The following is an 18,746-nucleotide window of genomic DNA, read 5'->3' on the forward strand; positions in this document are numbered from 1 at the left end:
CTTCGGCCCATCCATTGCAATTTTGAGAAATCGGGGTACATTCTTACCAGTCTAACTGGCATATAATACCATTTATGCAATACGTTATTCTCCTATTATGTCGCAGCCCATACCGGCTCAGTATGGTTAACTGATCCTTTTACCAGCTTCCTCACTTTCTTTTTATTAAGGGAGCCGACAAAAATTGACAGAGTACAGCTGAAGAATTCTGGTCAAACAGGCCTGGTCAACACCTCCTATTTGCAATCTTGTCTAATGAAAGAGAAATAAGGCACTGGCTTACCCAGAAAGTACTCCCAGGACAAGGTTGAGGACAAAGAATGATCCAATGATGATGAGGGGGATGAAGTACAGCCAGTTCCAAGTGGCTCCTAAGGCATCGTTGGTCTGGAGGAAAGAAAGAAAAGGAGAAATCAAGCTACGCCTTGCCAGCCACGCAGGCCCTCTGTGAGTACTGAGGTCCTGGTCATTACACACTCATGACTTGGATTCTAATGCCCTAAATGGCTTGGGACCAGGATACCTGAAGGAGTGCCTTCTTCCCTACATGCCCTCCTGCTCCCTAAGATCTGTAGCAGAGGCCCTGCTCCGGGAATCCTCCTTGAAGGAGGTTAGGGGAGTGAACGCCTGGAAAAGGGCCTTCTCTGTGGTGGCACCCCGACGGTGGAATGCACTCCCCAGAGAGGTCTGCCTTGCACTGACTTTGTATGCTTTTCGGCACCAGGTAAAAACCTTTTTATTTACCCAGCATTTTAAAGCTTAAATAATTTTAATCTGGTTTTAATAATATTAATATCCTCAGTTGCTTTTTATCTTGTTATTTAGTTGTAGATTGTTTGTGTTTATTGTTTATTTATATTTTACTGTCAGCTGTCCTGAGACAATTGGTCGTATAGAATGGGATAAAGATGTCCTAACCCTAAATAACGCGGCATTGATTGCCTGCTGCGTTCTGCTTGCCCAGCTGTGTGGGGATCAGAGGCACACCTGCAGGCGAGCAGCTTGGCCATTCCCCCTGCCAACGAATCCAGAGAGCGAGAGCCGCGGAGCCAGGAGCAAGGTCGTCTCTGCCTGCAACCCCTGAGAAGTTCGGCTCAAGAAACCTTGGTGGTTTAGTTCAAGCAGCAGTGGCTTCGGCGATGAAAAGGAGGACGCCTGGGCTGCTCGGCCAGATTGTCACATCAGGGTCTATCAAGCATGGGCGTACATAAGAGGATTCGAGGTCCGGGCGACCGGTGGCATACGGACGACCTTTTGCCCATGGGCTGCTATGCTCATTTTCCCCAGCCTGGATTGTTTTGCAAGCTCACACAGAGCATAATGTTTTCGTCGATAACAGCATGTTGCTATTTATGCCTACACAATTGAATTATTTCATCCTAGCTGAAATTCAGAGGAGCAGAACAGAGGGGAAGAAAGATGTCAACAGTCCGGGAAAGTGCAGGCCACAGAGGAGACTGACAGCTTAAAAGGATTCTTGCAAGATTGTTCGTGATGGTAATACGGTTATTTATTGCCTTTTAATAAGGCTCTGTCCCCTTTCTGCTGCCCTGCTTCTTCCTCAGCCTCTTTTGTCCTCTTGGCAGGCAGTTGGTCCATGACACTGGCCAGCACGGTGATGCAGCAGAACGTGACTGTCTGAGGGACACCGCATCAGTCTTCTCGAAATGACGGGCCCTTCTTTTTTCCTTTCCTTAACGCTAATTAAACCCTCATCTTCGTCTGACTCATCCGTAAAGCATTTACAAATGGACCAGTGTAGGAGCTGAATCTGAGCCTCTTAAAAGAAGCTACCTCCAAAGACTAGCAGAGCAAGAACTATTGCTCTTAAAGTAGCTAGAACCCTTGGGTTGTGGCATTATTGATGGTAATCCTGAAACTGCCGCCTTGCCATCCTTTGATGGTTCTGTATGTGGCTTTTGTTTCTTTCAAATGTGCCCCTTACTTCTTCCCAGCCTTTCACAGTGGAGCAGTTCTGTGGAAACAAGCAAAACTGACTTTATACACAGGTAAGAGGCACACTATGAAAACCTGGAGGAGGGACAGCCATGGCAGAGGTGGGAATCTGACCCACTCCGCACCCCTCACCTAGGTTAGCCAAAAAATATAAGCAGCCTTGCTCCACAATGCTTCGTGCCCGGGGGCATTTCTCTGCCATGAAGCTCACGTGAGCGATCCAGGCAACCTGAAAAGAACTTTTATTTCTGCAGAACCCCCAGACGTGTTGGGAACGGAAGATGCATCATTCTTGGCCCACTTTCCAGGGTCAGGGTTCCACCCTTCAGAGGAGGACCGTAACGGCTGGGAAACGGGGAGTGTGGAGATCCAGAAGGGTGAGGTTATCTCAGGGCTGATGCCTCCAGGTGCTCGGGCAGACCGCGGGAACAGCATTTGGAAGAAAAGGGAGGGGCGTAGACCTAGGAGGGTGCCCTTCTCCAGCGGGTGAAGTCCAGGGCTACTGAAGAGGAGGGTCTTGGAAAGGAGCATCTCATTTGGGTTCAATGAGTCACGTTGTACACACACGGTGACCCTTCTTCCAGTGGCTCTAGTTTGTTCATCGTTCAATGGAAATAAAGAGCTCTTTTGCAAAGAGGGAGTCTGTTGCTTGACAGGAATACGGGGCAACCCAGCTCCCCACACGACTGGCTCAGTACCTGCCGTCATTCAGGGCCTCCTGCTCTCCCAGCCCTCTGCTAGCAAAGGCAGGACTGCCAGCAAGGGAAGGCATGGTCGGGCACCTGTCAAGGGCCCACAGCCCAGCGGAAGCCCTCTGGCAGGAGCCACCTGGAGCTGCTCCTCTTCCTCCCGCTGCTGGCTCCCCCATCCCGCTCTCGCTCTGCGCCAGGCCGTGGTGGCGGCGGAAGGAGGCGCAGTAGATGCTGCGGCTTTCTCTCTCTCTGCCCCTGCCTGCCAAGCGACGGACTGCAAAGGGGACAAGAAGCCACTGCACCCGTAGTGATGGCAAGCAGGCAGCCCGCTCACGAGGGGAGGAGCCCCTGAAGGGCGCCTTGCCCAAGGGCCGCCAAAAACCGAGGGCTGGCCCGGTACAGAGGGATTCTTCCTTGAGATCCAACAGGAACAAAAGCGGCCGCAGCTTGGTGACTTTGTGCTTTCTCTCTGGGACAACTCCGTGGGGCGCCCCATTGTCAAGCAAATGGGCAGCCGCCTGGGGCACATGCCAAAACCACGATGACTACAGCAAACCGAGGGTTCTTGAGTCCTCCTGCGAACAGGTTCGCCCACATGACAGCACTGCTGTGTGACTAAAACACCTCGGATGGCATGCAGGATACAAATGGAATAAAACCATGCCAACCGCCCCACTTTTAAGCCACATTATCCATTCTTTCAAGTGTTTTCTTGCTCTGTCACTTTGCTATCTCTAGCTCTTCTCCTGTTAGACTCTAGTTCTGACAGTGACATATAAATAAGAGGAGGGGGAATCATGACAGACGGTGAAAACAGCTTGGAGGCGGCTGCACACCTGCACTGGGAAAGCAATCTCAATTACCAGCAATTTGAGACCCGGCGCAGTAGATGAGGAACCTGTTTCACCGGGGGGGGGGGGCTCCTCCTCCTCCTCCTCCTCCTCCAGTAAATAGTCACACATGGCAATTATCACATTATTCCTCAGAGGGAGTAGGGGAGGGAAGAAAAGGAGAAGAGGGGACAGCATCACGGTGCACAGCCTGTTTCTGGAAGTCTTCCCCCAGGACTTGAAGCTCCAGAAGTACAGACCAGGCTGCCATTTCTGCTAGAGGTTTCAAATGGAGCAGTTCTGGGCTCGACCAGCACCATGGCCAGGCCAGGCTGTGTGTGACCATGCCCAAATCCAGATCTAGGCCCAATGGAGAGTTTCTGGCATCGGCTGCCAGGAACCCTGCAGGTTAAAGTTACTGCTCTCTGGACTAGGCAAGGACTGGCTTCGTCCTAGCATTTCTCGCAGGGCTGACTTTTCCAGAGACCTCATAAGGGCAGGCGAGTGGTGGTGGTACCCTCCTGTGTCCAAAGAGGGCTCGTAAACCCCCAAGATTCCTAGTGTTTTGCCAGTCATCCTCCAGGATTGACCTTGCACCATAATACTTTGGCTACATGGGGCTGCCCTTGAAGACAGTTCAGAAGCTTGCCTTGTGTGAAATGCAGCAGCCAGAGTAATCGCTGAGACCAGAAGGTCTGAACACATCAAACCAGTTCTGGGTGGCTTGCCCTGGCTGCCCATTTCAAGCCAGTTCAGGGTGTGGATGTAACCCATGAAACCTTGATGGGGTGCTTTCCCCAGCCACCATCTCCCCAGACACCACAATCAGTATCTGGGGCGTTCATCTGGGCACCAGGAGGAATGCAATAAGAGGAGGGCCTTCTCAGTGGCGGCCCCCAACTAGGGCATGCTCTCCTTACTGAGACCTGTCTGGTGCCTACCTTGTCATCCTTTCAGCACTAGATTAAGACGCACTCTTTGCTGAGGCAGTTAATGACAAACAGTGGGTCTGAGGAGAGCTCCCATCCCAGAGCTCTAACAGGTCTACCCTGTGTCATGTGTTGCTTTGTTGTTGTTAGTCGCAAAGTCATGCCCGACCCATCGCGACCCCATGGACAACGCTCCTCCAGGCCCTCCTGTCCTCCACCTTCCCCTGGAGTCCACCTAAGCTCACGCCGACTTCTTCAGTGACTCCGTCCAGCCACCTCATCCTCTGCCTCCCCTCCTTCTTTTGCCCTCTATTGTCCCCAGCATTAGGCTCTTCTCCAGGGAGTCCTTCCTTCTCATTAGGTGGCCAAAGGATTTGAGTTTCTGTCTTGCTTTAGCTGTTTTTAATTTGTTTTTACATTTCTGAACTCTGAAAAAACAGGCTGTTTTATTGTATCGTTCGCTTTAGGAACTATTGTAAGCCACCTTGGCTATTGGTTATTGGTGGTATAGAAAAAAGTGCTGGTGATGTCGTATTCTTTTGCTAAATAATATAATAAAATAAAATATGACTCAAGCCTGCCACATACTGCATAACCTGGCTGACCAGGATGCATCTTGTCCGCCCAAACTCATATGGGATTGTGTCTGAAAGCCACTTCTGCTTTGTGGCTTCCTAAGAGATTTGTCATTGCCAGACAGTGGAATTTCTTAAAGCACTTTAAGCCGATTCGAACTTCTGCTACCTGGTTCTCAAAAATCTTGGACACTGCCAGGAAAACGGAGAGCCATTAAGTCTATCAAAAAAGAATATTTCAATATAGAAGCTCCTTCTTAAAGCATTATGCCTCCCCTGGGGTTGTAGTCATTCCACCTGATGGGATGTGAAATTTCTATGGGATTATCACTTAGTGCTACTAATTCCCAGCACAGGAATTTCCATTCACAGAACTAGAGAAGAAAAACGTCACAAAGAGTCAGAGAAGGATCCAGGGAAGTGTCCTCCGGTCCCTGCGAACATCAGCAGCTCTACTCCAGCTCTGGCCCGGGCCTTCTTCGGGGATGGCCCCGTGTCCTGGAATTCTCTGCCAAAAGAGGCTTACCTGGTTGTACCCTCTCCTCATGACAGTCAAATGAAAAATCTTTTTGCAGAAAAGGGCTTTTTCAGGGCTAGAAAGTTTGCTCACGGGCAGAGAGAAAATTCAGTTGGAGATTTAGGAAGTACACTTGATTGTGATGACTTTTTGCTTTGAGATTTTGTTTTATGCAGGGAAATTTCTGTTTGGCCCAGCATGTATCAGTTTGTGACGGTTTCTGTTAAAGGGCCTGGGCTGGTTTAAAACATAAGCAGAGCCAGTGCAGTAGCTTGTCATTTTATACCACGGAAATCCAAAAGGGTAACCCCTGATCTACTAATGAGGACACTGATTGATAAAACCAGGGATGAGACAAGAATTAGTCATACGCATCTGCATGAGTACAGTGCAGAAGCAGTCCTGAAACAATACCATGGTTAAAATGTCAAATGCTAACTCTTCAGATAAACTGCTCCTGCAGCTTGGAGCTCTACTTATTATTATTATTATTATTATTATTAACATTTCTAGCTCTCCCCTAGATAAAAAGGAATTTCTGTTTTTACTGATAGGTTTACCTGCCTCTGAAAAACAGTATTCCTGTCCTCTTCTATTATATTAAATTAATTTTAACAATACTGCATATGTTATTACGAAGTTGAACATCACTTTTAGAAAACAAAATGAAACAGAGCCAAAGACTGACAGGACAAAGTTGTGTGACCCAATTGCTCCTGCCCAGAAACATTAAGGCCACATTCCTATTGCCCACACCTTTCATGATCGGAAGTCCCCAAACTCAGGAGCTTCTGATCCCCCTAAGCGGGGCCGAAGGAGCAACAAAGCCCATCTTTGTTTTCCCATCTTCCTGCCCTGCATTTTTGCTACAGGTGGTTTCTCGCCTGCCTGTACTTTGGAGGCCACTTGCATCTGACACCGAAATCAGTCTGAAGTCAGTTCACATTCCTTAATTCAGCAGCATCCTCCTGTAAATATCATCCTCATCTTCTTTCGTGACTCTCCTCCAAAAATGCATCTAATTCACGAACATACGGAAGAAATTCAGAAGGGCTCAGACCTGCAACAACAGATAACCAGATGTACTCCTAATGGGTTGCCAGGGCTGAATTTCTATACTCGGGACACCTCTTAATTTTGCACACCTACAAGAAGTCAAAGGAACCAGCGCCTGGGGCAGGGCAGCAGCATTTGCAGACATTCAGGGCTGCCGATGCTAAAACTCTGAGTTCTCACTGGCTCAGGTACCCCATCCTTGCCTAAAGCTCTTGTGCAGACCCGGCTGGCCATCACCAATGTCCCAGGGTTTCCCTTCTCAGAGCAATATGATCCGAAAGTTAAATACGTTAAGTATGTACCGTATTTTTTGCTCTAAAGACGCACTTTGTTCCCCCTCAAAAGTAAGGGGAAATGTCTGTGCGTCTTATAGAGCAAGTGTGTGCACGCAGTAAGTCTGTCAGATGTGCAGCCCGTGGGGAAGTGATGGGGAATGTGCCTGTGATTATGTGCCCATTTGAGTCAGAATATTTTTTTCTTGTTTTCCTCCTCTAAAAACTAGGTGCGTCTTATGGTCAGGAGCATCTTATAGAGCGAAAAATACGATAGGTACAGGACCGAAGAAAAGTTGTCATGGTGCTTCTGCCCACCCATGTGGTTTTTCCCTGACCATCTTGAAGATATGCCAAACTATTTCAGACTCAAATAAAATCTTACAGAACTTGACCTTACTTTGATAGCTACTGTATTTCCCCAAAAATAAGACCGGGTCTTAGATTAATTTTTGCTCCAAAAGACGCATTAGGGCTCATTTTCAGGTGATGCCTTATTTTTTCACTCACAACAATCTACATTTATTCATTTATTCATGTACAAAAATCTATATTTATTCAAATACAGTATGTCATCTTCTTCTGGAGCATCGTCATAGCGCTCCAAACCCCAAATTGTGTTGCAACGGACATACTAAATGTGTCCATCTGGCTGATGATCTTAACTGGGTCTTATTTTGGGGGGTAGGGCTTATATTATGAGCGTCCTAGAAAATCATGCTATGGCTTACTTTCCGGTTAGGTCTCATTTTCGGGGGAACAGGGTACCAATACACAATGGGAAAGCTGATGCTTTTGAAAGTCTGTCCAGAGTGGACCAGGCCACGTCCCTCTTTCAGCCTCCGCTCAGTGTTTTGCAGGTTTCCATTCCCTCTCCCTCAGTACGTTTGCGAGTGGGTCTCTCTGTTCTCTTTGGTTACACAGACAGCTTTAATTTGATCTCTTGAGATTAAGGTTGCATTTCATTACAGCGACCACTTTCTGGTATCCATCTGCTGTACAGCAGCTCTCGGGGAAACATCCTCTTTACACAATTGCTTAATAGGGAAATTGGTAGCTCTCCCTCACAGAAGAAAAGGTAGGAGGCTGGATTTCTTCTTTGCAGAAAATCGAGGTTTTGAAGCAGCTCTGAGGAGTTCAGTTTGGAGATGTTAGGGAAGGTTAAAGCCGGGTTTTGACGCCTGCCTGACAATTCTGTAAAAAGCCAGACTCCTGGTGAAGTGAGATGGGCTTGGAGGTTCTTACCTTAACCTGAACCACTTGCTCCTTGGCAGACCCTTATCACTATGAAATCATTAATTGCAAAGGTCAAGGTAGGTGGGTTAGGGGTTTTGTGGAACTGTGACAGTGAAGCTACACTGCACCAGCATGACACTGGATTTGAAGAAATATATGGAGATATTGTATATGCCATCCTATTTGAATTTTCCACTCAAAGGGTAGATGCCTTCCTCAAGTGAAGGCAAGTGGGATTACACACACACATATACACCCTGTTTAGAAACTAGGCATGGCCCACTTTCCAGATGATTAGCATCTTTGTATAGTCAAACAATGATCTCAATTCTTTGAGTGGTATTTTTAAAAGGTGGCTGACATGGCACTGCCATCATTCAAAGAAGGCTGCAGCCGACTGAGAAGAATTCCAGGCTTTGCAGGTGTGCAAATACATGTTAGGGGGTGCAGAAACAGAGAAAAGGAAAGTAACAACACAACGAGGACGGAGCCTGCACTAGAAAAAGCTGCGATAGGCCACAGAGAGTGGCAACGTCATGAAAGGTCTTGAGTGATACATCGCAGCTCACAATCGATGGCTCATGTCGAGAAGCCCTTGAGGAACTCAGCTCATTACCGCTGATTTGTTAATGAAGAGCAGAGTATAAATATTTAAATTAAATACAAATCAGAGCACATATTCTGGCTCCGCGACTTGTATTGCTGCCATACCACCAGACCCATTCCTGGCTAATGAGGTGTTCTGGGAATTCAGCGCTTTTGCCTGCATTCTAAAAACAGCAATTCAGCTCTTTTCTGTCAGGTGTCTGATTGCTCTGCAGCTAGTGCGAGATTAAAGATCACGCTTGGAGCCTCGGAGAGCCATCCATCTGGATGTCTTCCAACATGAGTCCCAGTGACATGCAGTTTCTTCTGCAGAAGAACCTCTGGGTGATATTTTTGCTGCCTCTGCAGGTCATGAAGAACACAACTCCCTTGCCATGTTGTGTCTTCTGCTGGCCTTGAAAGGAGGCATGCCAAGACCCACAACCGGTACCTGGGCCTGCTAACAGAACTTCAGACCTGCCACACCTCCAGATAAGGATTCTGCTTCTTGTGGCAAGGCCGGCCTCGTGCTTCCCTGTTTGCTGACTTCATGCAGGCCCAAATGGAGCCATGTGAGGATGTAGTCTGAGTTCCCCAGAACTTTCCCAGAAGCAGAAACCGAGAAAGCTGCAGCGAAGGGAAACCCAAGAAAGCCGACATGTGTACGAGGCATTGCGCGGGGAGGCAGAAGGAAGGGCTGCAGCGCGGTTATTCCTGCAAACAAGCAGACACAATGCATCCGCTTTGGCTTTTCTTTGGAAGTGAGGAAAGTGTGGATGGCAAACATCACGGAAAGTTTTAAGCGTTTACAGCCAGCCTTCTCTTTGCAATGGGCAAAAGCCCCTAAGGTTGTTTTGGACATGGAACGCCCCTTAGAACAGTTTCCTTCAAGCTGGGGCCCATCTGACACGTTGGACTACAATTCCCATAATCACCCAGTAGTAACCTCTAAGGAGACACGCTTCAGGTTGTGCTGCTAATAACAGAATACCATGAAAAATATGAAATGTATGTCACCAAAGGGTAACGTCACACCGAAAAACTAGTCAGATTGCAAGAACACCTGATAACAACTTGTGGATTCAAGCCAAATGAGCAAACTCCGTGAGAACTACCAGCTAGTACAACCATTTCCATGACTACAGTGTCGTTTACTTAAGAAATTATGCGGCACACACACGTTCCACGTTCACGCCAGTGTGCCTAATGGGTGTTTGTCAGAGAAGTCAGCACTGTTGTATTCTCAGAGCATTTAGTCCCATTCAGAGGACGAATGGATTCTGAGCAGCAAAATATGACATCATTTCATTCTTACCAAACCCGCAGTAGTTTGTAGAAGCGTGGTGCTCTTCATTCTAAGAGAACGTCGAGAGCATTCCTTCGAAGAAGAGCGAAAGCTTTTCCCCTCACTGATCTGAGTTAACCCTATCTAAGAAAATATCTGAGGCTGGGGAACACCTTCCCCAACCGCTGGCCATGCAGTCTGAGCATCCTTTGAGTGGGGCAGGTTCCAGTGCAGCACTGACCACGACTTTGTTGCCATGCTGAAAAAGCTGCAGCTTTAAGCGTGCAATTGCCATGCACGCCAATGCTTGTGTGAACTGACCTTCTCACACTCCACTTCCTTTCTTCCAAAGCACCAATCTTTATTTATTTACTTATTTATTAAAACATTTCTATGCCTCCCCATTCGCCGAAGCCTCGGGGCGGCTCACAACATAAAATCTTTACCTTTTGGCATCAGGAAAGCCAATACCTATGAGGCACACATGCTGTGTAATTAATCATACGCTCACTGGGGTGGCCAAGTGCCCTAATGTATAGAGGACGGCCCGCTATTTGGATGTGTCCTTCTATTTAAAGGGCTTTCCTATCCGAGTCAGATGTAAAATTGGGAAAGCTGCCCTGAATTGTTCTAGCTGGGTTGGTCTCTGTGCTAGGCAAATAAAAGGGCAAATCCCAGAGGCTGGGGGATTAAGAAGGGAGAGGCCTTGGAGTGTCCCATCCAGAGTTGGGATAGCCAGCTCAGCAGGCCCGGAATGCCTTCCCAAGGTCGGCGAGAGGTGCTGTGTTTTACTTCGGTTTTACTCAGCCATTCTACCTGTGTCGCCACACGTGTAAAGTTGCACGGGGGATCTGTGTGTCCCTCATGTGCCGAACCACTCCTTCCAACAGAGGCTTTCAGGGAAGGGGAGGGGGCATTTTGGAGCTATAGGAGCCCTTTTTGTGGGGTGGGGGAAGGAAGGAGCGGGCTAATTTCCAAGTCAAGCCAAGGTGAGCAGGAAAAGCCTGAGAACTAACTCCAGGTTCTTCTCCACTTCCCACAAGTTTCTTTCCCTGGCCGTAGCTCATTGCAGTCGAGAAACCATCCTCTTGAACTCTCCATCCCCTTCGCAGAGCCCCTGTGATCGTTCTTAATCCACTTTGCCTGCCCTTTCCTGCCCCCGCTCTGTTTCAAACGTCTCTGTCTCAAGCTTTCCTGAACGAGCATGGATTCAATTAAGCCACAAAACTGTTGCTCTGTGACTTGCAGGAAAAGTCCCGCCGGACCACAGTACGGCCTCTGGAAAAGCCAATGGCTGTGCCAGCCCAAGAAAAGCACAAGCCTCCCGGCAAGACAAACTTCCCTCCAACATCAAGAAAATGAAAATACAATGCAGGTGTCTCCGTCGTCCTTTCTTTCTGTGCCAAAATGCAGAGAGAAAGAGAAAGAGAGGCAGAGATGCAATGACAGAATGGACCCCCTATTCTTCCAATACGCAAACAGTACTTATTTCATGGCTCCATTGCATGTACCATTTGTTGATGAACTCGTACCGCCAGCCTCTCAAGAGGCAATTTTGCGCTGCTCAACGTGAATGGCAGATCTATCCTTAATTTCATGCAAACCAAGAATGGAGACCAGAATTCATGCCTTCCTTTTGGCTGGCCCAAACTGTTTCCTTGGCTTTGAAGTACTTGGTAGCTTTCTGCTTTGGTAGTACCAAGTGGAATGTTGGTAAGTAAAATGCATTTGTCATCAACTTAGCAAAAATGGGACTTCTAGGCAGCCGTGTAATGTATAGAACTATTTCCCACAAAAAACTTTGCTGCGGCATACTGCTAGCTATCAGGGAAGCAACTGTCTTCTTTGACAACACATGATTTTGACTAGTTATCTGCTAATCATCTATGGTGAGTAAAAGTTGCCTCCAGGTGACCAGGCAGAAAAGCTTTTCGAATGGGAAAATGCATTTGTTAATCTTTAATTAATTGGATGGCCTAGTAAAAAGCAAACGAGCAAATAATTGTAGCCTAGCATGTTGGTGGCATGAGTTGGATCAAGGTTTGCTGCTTTGCTGCTCTTCCAATGGAAAGATATCGCTGTGAAACAAGAGTGCCATGTCTTTTCCTTTGGTATTCAGCCCAACACTGACCTTCCAAAACTGCTCCAGGGAGCAGGTTGGGGCACCCTCTGAAGGAAGGGATGCAGGGGATACAGGGATGAGGAGGAGATGTGGAAGTCCTTTTCTGCCAGCAGTATTTCTGCACTGGCAGAATAGCAATCCTGGATACCAGCTGCATTATTCAGAAGGAATCGGGAGGGGAGCCCTTGGACAACTGAGCCCCTGATTAGGCACCACCTTGCAAGAAAATTTCCCCAGAGTGAAACACTCTGAACAAAATCAGTCCAACTTTTTCTGAACAAATTTCTCTCTCCAATGCTTGCGCTTTCTCAAGTCCAAATGCACACATATGTGAATGCAGCCATGTGGGTATCAGAACTTCATTACCCGATAGAACACTTAACGGCATTGGCATTGTGCAAGAAGCGGTAATCTGGTTCAAATTAATTTTAGGAATCTGTCAGGTCAGGGATGGAGCCCCTTCCTGGGCTGTGGCTTATTTAGATCCCACTTCAAAAGGACCTAGAATATATTTCTATAGACTCCTGCCAGTGCTAGCTTCTTTTAAACTGGAGACATTGAGTGTAATGATGAATGTCTCACATTAGCCTTATTCTTTGGGTTGAAGGTTATTTTCAGACATCTGAAAGTAAGCTATCAATTCAGACATCTGAATTTATGCTGGCTGTAGTTGAGAAGACCAACTTCATGGAAACAAAAGATCCTTCTGCTTATTTTGAAAACGGTGTGTTGTGCATCCTTCATCCTATACCTGCCTGTGTTGTTGCAACACGTAGATGCCTTTGCCAGCCCTCACGACTGAAAAGACGACGCACGTTTGCCTTTGTACAAGGTGTCCCCTCCATTCCTTGCTGGGTTTGGTGAAGATAAACCTTTCCTTCAAAAATGTGCTTTTTGCCGACTGATGTTAACGTCTGTGCAACACTTAGAAAGCCAGATTCCTCATCAATTTAACTATTATTAATTAAAAACTATTCTTAATTAAAAACTAGTTAAAAGCAGGATTGAGATTCCTCAAGTTGCACGCAAGGACTAAAGAGCCAACTATGAAACATTGTCAGGGGTTTTTGCTCCCTGCCACACTGCTGTATAAATGACAGGCTGTTCCAGCGAACTGACCGGACTCGGCTTCCTTCCTGCAAGGGGGTCTTTTCATAAGAGAAAAATCCGGGGAACTCTACATCTAGCAATCTTAGGACTCCAGACCCTGAGAAGCTGCCTATACACAGCATAGGTCAGCTACAGCTCCCAGAAATTTGGGACCTCCACATTCCATTAAAGAAGCTGGAATGTACTTAACACACATTGCTTTTAAATGCAGGCTGTGACTTAACTATGTGTTTCATTTTGCAGACAATTAGATTTGTTTCCAATATGTTAAGAGAGCATAACAATTCCTGTGAAAATGAGCATGAAATCCGAACACATCCTCTGAGGCTCGCTTGCCAGATTAAGGAAAGGAGCACATAAGTTGCCACTGAGAGCAGGGTTAGGAAACACAAAGCAAACATTCCTCTCCAGCCACTGGATTAAACACCAGGGACTCCAGGTGGAAACTCAGCCCCCAGTTTAAATGGAGCTGCCTGCCCTACTTGCAAGGGGCTAAAGCCAAGGGACAGACCTGCCTTCTCTCAGCCTTCTGTGCGGAAACCATGCGCGCTTTCAAGCAGCCTTTCCCACCTGGGGCCCTCCTGGATGTTTCCAGGATATGCATTGCTAGCGTGCGCACAAGTATGGACTGGGTAGGAAGTCCCTAAATGTTACCTGCCGTGAGGTGCCCTGGTACAGGTAAGGGGATGCTACTAGCGTTCACACAGAGGTGAGTAGTTTGGACCCAGCTGGTTCCTTCTGGCTCTGGATGGGCTCTGAATTCAGCAAGCATCTCTGCTGAGACAAGGCAAGGACGCACGAGCAACCCTTCCGTCAGGTGAGGAAGCATCCCTTCTGCTAACCTACAGTACAACCGGCCCTGTGTGGCTACCAGGAATCAAAGAAAGGTGCGAACATTGCTGATATTTAACTGAAAGTCTGGAAGAATTTCCTGGTTCACACCCCATTAAGAAGACTAGCTGTGTGTTTCACAGGTAAACCAGTGCATTTTCAATATAGTGGCTTGGGGGAGGGGGGAATGACCAACGGTATGAAAATAAATCTACCTTTTAAAGATATAGAAACAGAGCGAATCAGAAAGGGCATCCTGGGTCATCTAGTCGGACCCCTGTCTCCAACCGGCTCTGCTCATGACCTGCGCCCCTCCCAGTTACTAGCCTGACATTACCCTCTCCCCTCCAAATGCACTAGGCTGCGGAGGGACACATTGCTATGTGGGAGACAGAGGAGGGGGCTCACCTTCCCAAGCAATCCTGTGCCTGCCCCCCCCCCACTCCAGTCACCTTCTTCCAACTGCACAAACAGAAGCAAACATTCTGTTGTGTCCCCACACACTATATTTTGATTTCTGTTTCATTCAGGTTTTGCTTTTGCCAAACAGATACAATTTATTAATCATGATACATAACACTGCATCCCTCTTGCTAGGTACCTTTTACATGGAGCTGAATTTGCTCCAAGTGCTTTCAGTACAAATCTGGTCTCTATTCTGTCTTTCTGCCTGAACATGCATTTTAATTAGACGTACTGCTGCTCTCACAGTTCCTGTTAGTATTCCCATTTAAAAAGCAGGCTTCATTTGTTCTTGTATCCCCATCTTGTAACTATGCATTTGGTTTCTTTTTGGCTTTGGTCCCAATTGAATCCTGTTCTGCTGTTTTCAGTACCAACAGGCATTGACCAAACCTGCCAGAAAGTTTCTTGTAACATTTCTAATGATACGAAAAGATTTCTGATCATGTTACTGATGTTTGGATAGCACAAAGAGACACGTAAAATTCCCTCTGTTCTTCCTCCATATCCTTTAGTAAATTCAGAGCTTGTTTTCTCATTGCAGACATATTCTGATATGTACTGTCCTTGTATCTAATAATAAATCTTTCCTTCTTACTTACATCTCTTTGATGCAACAATACCATGACTTACTTAGCTACTTAAATATAGAAATAGATTTCACAGCTTCACTGGCAGGTGCTGCAGAATTTGGAAATATTACTATGTATGGGGAAAATGTGTGTGATGGTCAACACAGGGCCTTTTTGTTATTTAGTAAAATATATTTTCTTGGCTGTTGGAAGAGGCACCTTTGAGAAATATTTGCATCCAAAATATTTCACTGGGATATCTACATAGCCATGTCTCTTTCAGTACCAAGGTGAGCCTGAAAGATGCCTGAGACACGTCTATAAATGAAGCTAAGCTGAGTGCAGTTCTTTCACATTTCCATGGAAAGTTCACAGATGCTTTTCTTAAATAGGTGCCTTCCGATTTGCCGAGAACTTCACTGGGGAGCCTTGCAGTGGCCAGAACTTTGCCCCCCTGGCCCTCTCATTTTCATAAACCGCCTGTGAAATGCTCGTTTCCAAACCTGACTCAAACAAACCAACTTACGAAGCATTTCCACTCCGCAATGCTCAGCCCACGCAGAGTTCTGATGGTGGCTTACAAGGTTAGCATGATTCAGTGCACTGAAGTCTCTGTGCATTCATTTACTCCAGTTTCAGCAGCCTGAACTGGATGGTGGAGAGAGGCTTGCAGAAGAACACTTGTGGGGATCCTTGGGGGAAAAGCCATTTTCTGTCGGATGGCATAGCCTGGACACTCGTCTTGCCCCCTTCCTGCCAGAGGCCTCGCAACTCCCGCTGCCGTTTGAGTCAGGTCTAGCGGGCAGGCCTTCTGTCTGTGGTGCTCCAGCTCAGTTCTGCCCACTGTCAGGTCCGCGTTACTTTGGGCAGCTCGTGGTATTCTCAAAATCGTGCGCCGCCTCCATAAGGAATCTCGCTCATATTTCTTTTGTGACAGATATACATTTTCCCAACAGCACAGTCGATGCAGGTGCAGCTGGGCTGAGCAACTGTGCTGTCATTTGATATATGCAACCTGTGAACACACTCTTGGCATTGCGTTCCCATATGCTGATTTCAGCCCTGGAGACAAACACGCGCAAAGAGAAGCGCGCCAGTCCGCGGCGCATGAGAGTGCAGGGACAGCCTGAGCCATAGCAATGATGCGCCACCTGTTTGGAAGCAAGGGGCCAGCTATGATTTACTAGAGAGTATAAAAACCATCCTCTGCAAAAAGGCAGAAGGAAAAAAGTTCTTTTTCAGCCTGTGAGCTAAACATGGCCTAGCCGGATAAACAAAAACTAATAGCCTGCAGCTTGCAAATATTATTACTTGCCTTCTAGATATGCACACGTATTGGTTATGTGTAATCTGATGGGGAAGGGAAGGGCAGGGCAGAGAAGAGAAGGGAGGGACAGGGAGGGACAAGGCAGGGCAGAGCAGAGCAGGGAAGGGAAGGGAAGGGGAAGGGAAGGGTGCGACAGGGAGGGACAAGACAGGGCAGGGCAGGGCAGGGAAGGGAGGGACGGGAGGGACAAGGCAGGGCAGATTCTCAGCCTGGATGTTTAAATGTGGTTATTACTCTCCATAGGCAATCAGGCAAGTGGCATCCGAGCCTTGTGAACCTTTTGTCATCTCCACTCCTCCCAGGGCTGGCCAAGTCCCAGACGTGCCGAGCTGCATCCCTGCTGTTACCTCCAATCTGTTATCGGGGACGATGGGGGAACTGCCCTGCGACTGAGTGACCTCCTTGCTGGGAGGGGGAGCAAAGCACAAGCAGCCTTCCCATTACAGAGGGTCCCAGAAGCAAGCCAACTGTGGCTGCTCTTCTCAGGAAAGAGCCCTGGAGGAGCCCATGCCGGTTCTGTGAGCCAGACTCCGCAGGCCAGAGATTCCCCATTCCTGCTCTAGAAATAACCAGCCAAGCAATCCAGCATGTCTCACTTTTACTAGCACCCTTGCCAAGCCATTCCACACAGCCACTGCTAAAACCACGTTTTATTTCTTCACTTCCAAATACATTCTGGTATGTCTCTAGAGAGCGTCCTCTTTGCTGCATTCTGTTTTTCTTCCACTAGGACAACTCAACCGACTAAAAGCATAGAGATACAATTAATTAAAATAATACCAAATCAGCATGAAAAAACAGTATGATAATCAAATCAGAGAACGGAACAGATTCCCGGTTCCGCTTGTCCGAAGGCCTCCTTAGACAGCCAGGCCTCCACGCGATGCCGGAAGGCATGTAGCAATTAGGCCATATGGCCCCCCTTGGGACAGGGAGCGCTGCCGCTTTCCCCCCACCGCTCCTCTGATCTTGCCACCTCTCACCCTAAATGCCCCTGCCACCTCAACCTTCACCTCCCACTCCTTCCAACAGCTTTGGAAACAAGTCTGCAAGCAGTTCCTAGCCTCCAATATTTGTTTCCTATCCTGACTGCCTACACATTTCTATCTAAATCATTTTTGGGATGCGGGCAGCCTGGGAGAAAAAGGAAAGACAAGGAGCCCCCTCACTTTGCCCCCTCACGCTCATCAGATCTGTGAATTGCATGCTTGCAGAGTTTGTTGCTGTTATTTTCCACAGGGGAGGAACTTCCGTATAGGGAAAATGAGGCAACCTCCTGCAGTTCACCAGGACCTTATAAGCTGGCATGCACTGTTTTTGCGGTAGGGATAACCTTGAGAAGCCCAAACTAGCTGAAATGCCTCAAACAGCAAAGCCCATGAACACATGACACAAAGCAGGTTGTGTGTGAACACGAGGTTTGTGTGCAGTACCTAATTTCTAGGAAAAACCAGTAGTGGTGCTGAAGCCCCTCTGGAAACATTATTCTGTGATCAGGAAATCCTTTGTGCCGACAGCGAATTTCTGCATGCATTCGGTGGCAGTCAAATTCTTTCTACTTCATACTTTCCAGGGCTAAGCTTGAGAATAAAAACATGCCAGCCCTGGGCACAAAGCGAGTCCTGGTTACCTACTTTTCTCTCCTTCCCCACTACTACATGGAAGCATTTTCTGTATGGGGAATACATAATAATCAAAATACAGATAAGTCAAGTTGCGATAGCCCAGATTCAGGCTGGACATCAGGAAAAGCTTCCTCATAGTCAGAGCAACACGACAGTGGAACCAGCTGCCTGGAGAGGTGGGGGGCTCTCCCAGCTGGAGACATTCAAAGTGAAATTGGGCAGCCCTCTGAGTGGGATGGTGTGACTTGGTGTCCTGCAACAGCAGGGGGATGGATTTGATGACCTTCATGACCCCTTCCGACTCTTCTGTGATTCTATAACATTTGTAGAAGGTCTTGGCATTAATTTTTCTAGGTGTGCATTAGGAAGAGGTGGCAGAATGGGCAGCCCAGTGTTTCCCCACCAGCAAAAAACTGTCCCACCAGGGAGTGGGATCAGCCATTCAAATCTTCTCCTCTGCTGCATCAAGTTACTTGCACGGTATTCCTACATGGATGACCATTCAGAAATAGTGCTTCTCACTTAGCAAGGCCTCCTTTGGCTGAACAGGTGGGCAAGGCCTCTGTCGGGTGGAAAGCTCTTCAAGCGGAGAGGGGGATATTTTCTAGGCAGTGCTGAGAACCACTTGCACTGCACGAATGGCACAGAGCTGTGGCACGTGCAGCTCTGGGCTGCATGTGAAAAGTCAGAAGCCGTCCAAGGGAGCGGCTGTTTCCATTTATCTCTCACACTTGCCTGCCTACAGAATAAACCGGTTGGAAGAA

The 18,746-nt window shown here is 47.6% G+C and overlaps 1 protein-coding gene across 1 annotated transcript in view; it reads right to left on the reverse strand.

Annotated features, from left to right (window-relative positions):
- CACNA1E (calcium voltage-gated channel subunit alpha1 E) overlaps positions 1-18,746 on the reverse strand; it is a 228,082-nt gene that overhangs the window by 126,871 nt on the left and 82,465 nt on the right. The window contains 1 exon segment of the mRNA XM_044439166.1: positions 284-387. Coding sequence (XP_044295101.1) covers positions 284-387 — 104 coding nt within the window.

This window comes from Varanus komodoensis, unplaced genomic scaffold, assembly GCF_004798865.1.
Source record: "Varanus komodoensis strain SLA01 unplaced genomic scaffold, ASM479886v1 scaffold34_1, whole genome shotgun sequence".
NCBI classification, from domain to species: Eukaryota; Metazoa; Chordata; class Lepidosauria; order Squamata; family Varanidae; genus Varanus; species Varanus komodoensis.